Source organism: Mizuhopecten yessoensis, unplaced genomic scaffold, assembly GCF_002113885.1.
Source record: "Mizuhopecten yessoensis strain PY_sf001 unplaced genomic scaffold, ASM211388v2 scaffold716171, whole genome shotgun sequence".
Taxonomy (NCBI): Eukaryota; Metazoa; Mollusca; class Bivalvia; order Pectinida; family Pectinidae; genus Mizuhopecten; species Mizuhopecten yessoensis.
Window position 1 is genome coordinate 186,322 of NW_018479983.1, and position 7,779 is coordinate 194,100.

Here is a 7,779-nt window from a genome sequence, read left to right on the forward strand (position 1 = left end):
AAATACATTGTTTTGAACCAATCCGACAAATTTTGAGCATTTACAACACTTCGTTTAAATTTTCGTCTCTCTCACAATTGGGAACGTATTTCGCGTATTTGATCGCTAGAAACTGGTACATCAACACAGCTATGATGGTTATATATTTCAATTGACTCGTAATACATTCACAGTAATGGCCTTATTGTGCCATGATATTGGCCTTTGTATTCTCCAGTATATGCGCACTAAAGATTCAACATATCTGTATTTAATCATACATAATCTGACAAACTGTAATTACAAAATCATAATATATATTAAACAATCCAGACACAGAAATATCAATTATTATAGAAACACAAATTATGATAGACTTTAAAAACATGTAGTTTATAAATTTGTTGAATGCAAAGAACATACAGAATAAAGGAATATGGTGACAATGTTCACTTTTCTCTGAAATATGGTAAGCTAGAATGGTGCCTGCCTTCAGGTCTGGCTGTCCTGGTCAGGGTGGGAGAGGACAGCCGAGACGACGAACTATGAATATCTGCTGTAACTATATTTCGACTATTGTTATCCTCTGACATACTGCCGCTAAACATATTTGCCAACAATGCAGGTGTTGAGTTTGTGACGTCTCTTGCAGGTAATATGTATGGGGCGTATCTGTACGATCTCTCCACGGGAAGCGAAGCTCGTGATTTGGCCAGTGACGTCAATCGTTGTAAAACGTCACGGTATGCAGATCCTCCGCTTACAGACGCATCTGCGCGGAAACGGGTTTGGAGGTACGATATTATGCGCATGCATCTTTCGTCACTCGCCTGTAATCCCTCAACGTCCGTCATGTATCGTACGATTTCCCTGACGCAGTCGTCGTATCCGGCCTGGTAATGGTGAACAAAGTCAGCCCAAACGTCCGAGCTATACCACTCACCTGAAACACAAAGCATTGTTTCACGTTTATGGTTGTCTATTTACAAAACACTAGCTACAGTAAATCAAGCTGAAGATCAATACAAGAAATAAAATCATTATTTTGAAATTCGCAGACAGGTGTGTGACGTCTTTATGCCTTTTTAACTTGTGTTTACGTGGAGATAACAGTGCATTGAGCAAACATTACGACACTCCACAGTGTCAATACAACAAAAGCACGGGTACCGCACCAGCCTCCATGTGCACCACGCCAGCCGTGACGAGTTCTCCGCGAGCCTGGACGTGACGTATAATTAGTGGAGCGTAGCTGTCACACAACGCCTTTGTTGTGTGGGTAGTTTGATTTGAGGGGATGGCCTCAGTTCTTTGTACGAGCTAACACGGGGTCCATGATGAATCCCGTTTTAATAGACCCTTAGGTGAGACACTGTCCCACGTCTCCAAATAAGAGATCAATCCTCCATTTCTTTGTGTCACTTTGCATTACAAGACAACAGACGTAGATGCGGGTGTTTAAAACTAATTTACTCACGTGTTTGTAACATTGCGACGTTACAATGCGCAACTCTTGCGATATGTTACCTTACTGGTAGTTATTATCTGATAAGCCGCACATGCATGTCACGTGCTGAGTGTGCCGATCACGTGTAGAGCACGCGAGGAACTACTGCTTCTTTCTTAAGGTCACGTGCAGTATGAAATAACATGCAACTGTCGTACGAGGAATGGTCAATCGACGGTTTGAATGTCGAGAAATAGTAATTGTTTTTGTCTGCCTAGTGGGTCCTCGGATTGTTCACGCATGAACTCTCACTGTGTACTTTTATATCGCGTGAAATTTAGCATTATCTGTATCTAAATCATTCTATAAAGTATTTTCTATATTATACTGTTATAAATGTACATTGGTTTATACACTGTTACTTATATCAAAGTTGTCATGCATACAAACAAGTATACGAAATCCACGCATTAGAGTAATCAAAAACTAGTTTTATTTCAATGTGGTCATACACAATAATATATAGCAGTATCAATTTAGAATATCACCTCACTTTCTTGAAAAGGAGGTTTGGATATATATCATATAAAGTTAAGAAAAATGATGAATGTTTTTCAGAACGTTCTGTATAACATATCTTATATAGAAACAGCGTTTCATTATACTTGTATTTGTATCATATTTGACACAGAAAAATGATGTACATATGTAAGATATCTTAAATGAAAATAAATAAGATTTCATAAATTTTATGTACGATATCTTATATTTCATATAAATGATCACATATTGGATATCTTAGATACATAAGCAGTTTAATTTTAATATTTCTGCCATGAACAATGCTTAGTTGGCGTGTCATTGAGTCAAGTGTAATGTTTGAGCCAGCGCTTCACTGAAATGATATATAGGTTACATTATATAAAGGTTTCCCTGTCGAGTAGATGCATTAAATGTCATGTGATGATGTGTAATATCTTTCTGGTATATCTATATTTCTATTTGAACTGCACTTTGTTCTATCATCTAATCAATCATTCTGTATTATAAATATATGTTTTAGTGGACTATGCTCTCTTAATACACACCAAGTAAATATGATAACACACCAAAGCATCGACAGGTAAAGGGCAAAGTTTAATACATTACTACAGTATCAAAACACAGAGACAAATACCAGAGCGTCAAAACACCACGGTAGATTATACCAAAACATCAACAATAAAGAGTAAAATATAGCATCAATTCATGTATATTATACTCACAGAGCCGACACGCACAAATACAAAATGTAACCAATCATTCCTAATAAGGACAATATATACCATAACGTTAACACACAAATACAAAATGTACCAAATTGTCACTAATAAGGAAAAAATATACCATAACGTTAACACACAAATACAAAATGTAACAAATTGTCACTAATAAGGTCAGTACATACTAGAAAGTTAACACACAAATACAAAATGTAACAAATCGTTACTAATAAGGACAAAATATTCCAAACGTTAACACACAAATACAAAATGTAACAAATTGTCACTAATAAGGTCAGTACATACTAGAACGTTAACACACAAATACAAAATGTAACCAATCGTCACTAATAAGGACAATATATACAATAACGTTCACACACAAATACAAAATGTATCAAATTGTCACTAGTAATGTTAATAATACTATAACGTTAACACACAAGGATAAAAATGGAACTTGAAGTCAATACAAACTACACCGACAAAAACCGACCAAAAACACGCAAAACAGACATCATGAACGTTTTCTAAACAAAGACAATGTGTCCTAGCAGTGTAAATGCCTTCCGCACCACATGTGGTAATCGTCATGGTCCCGTCCGTGTCATAGATGTTTATGTTCGTGTAAAGACTTACCATGGTCAAACCGAGTGCCTATCTCTGTGGTCTGGACTGCTCGCAGATACTCGACCGTCATTTCTAGAATCTCTGCCTTTTCAAGTTTTCCAGCATTCTAAAATATGAACAATAAATAAGAAAGTGTTCAATATTAGTAATATAAGATCAATGAACGAATCCCCTTAAGTATAAATATATTATCATCCCTTGCTAACCTCTATTTACATATAGCAATATATTAAGTAGTAACTATGACGGTATCGGTACGTTAACTGATACTCTATTTGTAATACCAATGTATGCTTAGAAACCCAATTGATACCACTAGTTGCAGGTGCAAAAAATCCCTGATAATGTATCAGTATGTGTGCGGGGTTACTAGGCGGTGTCGTACTGTTTAGTCTAATGACAATTGTTTAAAACTGTTTAATCTACTGGCGTTGTCGACCTGTTTTGTAAAGTGATAATTCTTAATTGGTTGGTCTATAGTGGCGGCGTATATCTGTTTGATACAATGACATAGCGACAGTACCAGCATGTTTGGTGTAGTGAGAGTGCCTTCTTGTATGGTATATTGATGTTCCCAGGTTCTATGGTACCTACCCGATTGGTATTTTGACAGTGATGTGTGTATAGTGTATGGATAGTATCAACCTGTTTGGTAAATTTGCAGTTTCCTTGTAGTCATGGTAGCGATTTGTTTCGTATGGTCCTCGTGTCTACCTCTATATAATTATGTCGATGCCTACCTGTTTGGTACAGTGACGTTACATACATGTTCTGTTAAAAATAACTATGCCTACCTGCTTGGTATAGTTACGGTGCCTACCTGTGTTTTAACGTGAAGTTAACGACTTGTTTCGTGTTTACAGTATCTTTTTCTTCGGTATATTGACATTATCTACCTGTTTGGTACATTGACAGTATCTACCTGTTTGGTACAATGACAGTATCTACCTGTTTAGTACAATGCCAATATCTACCTGTTTGGAACAATGACAGTATCGACCTGTCTGGTACATTGACAGTATCTACCTGTTTGGGACATTGACAGTATCAACCTCTTTGGTACTTTGACAGTATCTACCTCTTTGGTACATTGACAGTATCTACCTGTTTGATACATTGACAGTATCAACCTGTTTGGTACTTTGACAGTATCTACCTGTTTGGTACATTGACGGTATCTACCTGTTTGGTACATGGACAGTATCTACCTGTTTCGTACATGGACAGTATCTACCTGTTTGGTACATTGACAGTATCTACCTGTTTGGTACATTGACAGTATCAACCTCTTTGGTACTTTGACAGTATCTACCTGTTTGGTACATTGACAGTATCTACCTGTTTGATACATTGACAGTATCAACCTGTTTGGTACATTGACAGTGTCTACATGTTTGGTACATTGACAGTATCTACCTGTCGGGTACAATGACAGTATCTACCTGTCGGGTACAATGACAGTATCTACCTGTTCCCCCCATTGACAGTATCGACCTGTTTGGTACAATGACAGTATCTACATGTTTGGTACAATGACAGTATCTACCTGTTGGGTACATTGACAGTATCTACCTGTTTGTTACATTGACAGTATCTACCTGTTTGGTTCAATGACAGAATCTACCTGTTTGGTACAATGACAGTATCTACCTGTTTGGTACATTGACAGTATCGACCTGTTTGGTAGAGTGACAGTATCTACCTGTTTGGTACAATGACAGTATCTACCTGTTTGGTACATTGACAGTATCTACCTGTTTGGTACATTGACAGTATCTACCTGTTTGGTTCAATGACAGTATCTACCTGTTTGGTACATTGACAGTATCTACCTGTCGGGTACAATGACAGTATCGACCTGTCTGGTACATTGACAGTATCTACCTATTTGGTACATTGACAGTATCTACCTGTTTGGTACATTGACAGTATCGACCTGTTTCGTAGAATGACAGTATCTACCTGTTTGGTACAATGACAGTATCTACATGTTTGGTACAATGACAGTATCTACCTGTTTGGTACACCTGTTTGGACCAATGACAGTATCGACCTGTCTGGTACATTGACAGTATCTAACTGTTTGGTACATTGACAGTATCTACCTGTCGGGTACAATGACAGTATCGACCTGTCTGGTACATTGACAGTATCTACCTGTTTGATACATTGACAGTATCTACCTGTTTGGTACATTGACAGAATCTACCTGTTTCGTAGAATGACAGTATCTACCTGTTTGGGACAATGACAGCATCTACCTGTTTAGTACAATGCCAATATCTACCTGTTTGGTACAATGACAGTATCGACCTGTCTGGTACATTGACAGTATCTAACTGTTTGGTACATTGACAGTATCGACCTGTTTCGTACATTGACAGTATCTACCTGTTTGGCACATTGACAGTATCGACCTGTTTGGTAGAGTGACAATATCTACCTGTTTGGGACAATGACAGTATCTACATGTTTGGTACAACGACAGTATCTACCTGTTTGGTACAATGACAGTATCTCCCTGTTTGGTACATTGACAGTATCGACCTGTTTGGTACATGGACAGTATCGACCTGTTTGGTACAATGCCAATATCTACCTGTTTGGAACAATGACAGTATCTACCTGTTTGGTACATTGACAGTATCTACCTGTTTGGAGAAGGCCGCCGGTACGGTCTGGCTAAGTTCCGATAGACAGGCGTTGATCCTATCCCTCCTCCGTTTCTCTATCACCTTGTGAGAAGACTGATCCTGTGGGGAATCACGGACAACATACATGTTCAGGATAGGAGAGACACGTTTCCATACATCTCATTATTATACCCGCTTTATACTTGGTGATTTCGTTCACTATGTTATGTCTCATTTACAATATGCATTATACGTTGTACGAACATTATTTTACTTTTGTTTGTTAAAAGTTAACGATGAAAAATATCCAGAAAAAAACGTTTATAATTTAGTATTTGTTGAGCGTCCTTTTTAATATTTGGTAACTTCTTTTTGCATTATGATTTTTAATTGGCTGAGTCGCTTTCACAAAATTAAATCTCATTGATGATATAAATATTAAAATCGACGAGTCATTTCATTTGTTAAATGTTAGGAAGTGTTTACAACGTCATTTGGTTGCGTTTTGATCCTTTACTTTCTGATTAATATATTATACAGATATAGATATATATCTATAAGTTACATGTTTAAGTATACACAAGTACACTGTTATAATTCATTTTCAACTACGACAAAAGCGTACTTACTGTGACTTTTAGTTCCTTTGGTGCCATTGTCAGATCTACTCAGTTCGTTTCGTTATTTTCCAGGAGCAATCATTCAAACATTTTGATGTCAAAATCAATCTGTGAGAAGCCAGAGACATCAGCCACCTATATACCCACGTAATGCCGCTGTCGTCAAGGCGACACGTGACCGGTCGACCAGTCAACCCGTCGTGGAGCAGAAGTTCCGGCATCTCTTGAAATCGACAACAATACGACCCGTGCTTCCGTCTTGCAAACATGCAACGGCACGTGCCTGAATTACGCGAAATTGGTGGTCAAGCACGTGCGACACCGCGGCTACACGTGCAGTGTTAGATACTGTAACCAAGGTTATGTTTGTCAAAAGTTTCAACTTAATTTGTTCGTGACGAATAATCGATGGTGCATGTTCGTGGTATCATCACCATAGCCAGTATGATACATTTCGCTATACTAAAATAGATATGATTTAGACATTTCTTCCATCTGTGGTCGAGTTACAATACTATCAATACTTAGTATACATGTAACTAGTGCTGCCTGTTATGCCGGTAATGTACAAAATGCTTGTTACAAGTATATAAAAGCCTAATTTAACTATGGATTGAAAACGAATGAAATGAATATTGCATTGTCTAATGAATCATTAATACTTCAACGATTCCATCAAAATAATCATTTTTTATAAATATTTTACAAATGTTATGCTTCAATTATCATTATCCAAAAATAATTTTCAGTCGATGAAGAGTAGGAAAAAATTCAAACAAATTTCTGGGATTTATAGGCGATCTTTAGTTAACAAGAGGTAACGACACACGTGTGTCCTGTGCGTATACTTTATAACATGCAATGTTCGCGTGTTCTGTCTTTCGTGGTTTGAAGCTTTCCAATTATTTCGTGGGTACACACTGTTGTGGTTCTATGACATTTTCCTTGGATGTGGTAGAGTAAAGTTAATTTCATTTACTAGTAAACAGTCTTAAATTGTTTTGCATACGTTACTTCGTTGGTATAACATAATGTTACACGTATAATTATACACGTACAATGTATATACTTTTGTGTGCACATTTTTGATTGAAATAAACTTATCAATGCATTCTTCACGGATCGTTCTAACCCCTCAGTGTGCTCATACCTATCTATGCATGCTTCACGGATCGTTCTAACCCCTCAGTGTGCTCATACCTATCTAT

At 37.2% G+C, this 7,779-nt stretch overlaps 1 protein-coding gene across 1 annotated transcript; it reads right to left on the reverse strand.

Annotated features, from left to right (window-relative positions):
* Positions 1-361: 361 nt before the first annotated feature.
* On the reverse strand, positions 362-6,642 carry LOC110441930 (hairy/enhancer-of-split related with YRPW motif protein 1-like). The gene is made up of 4 exons (XM_021485242.1): positions 6,581-6,642; positions 5,970-6,071; positions 3,328-3,424; positions 362-922 (listed from the first exon to the last, which is right to left on the reverse strand). Exons 1-4 carry the CDS (start codon positions 6,605-6,607, stop codon positions 429-431), a joined length of 720 nt encoding a protein of 239 aa, XP_021340917.1. The 5' UTR covers positions 6,608-6,642; the 3' UTR covers positions 362-428.
* Between the last annotated feature and the right edge of the window lie 1,137 nt (positions 6,643-7,779).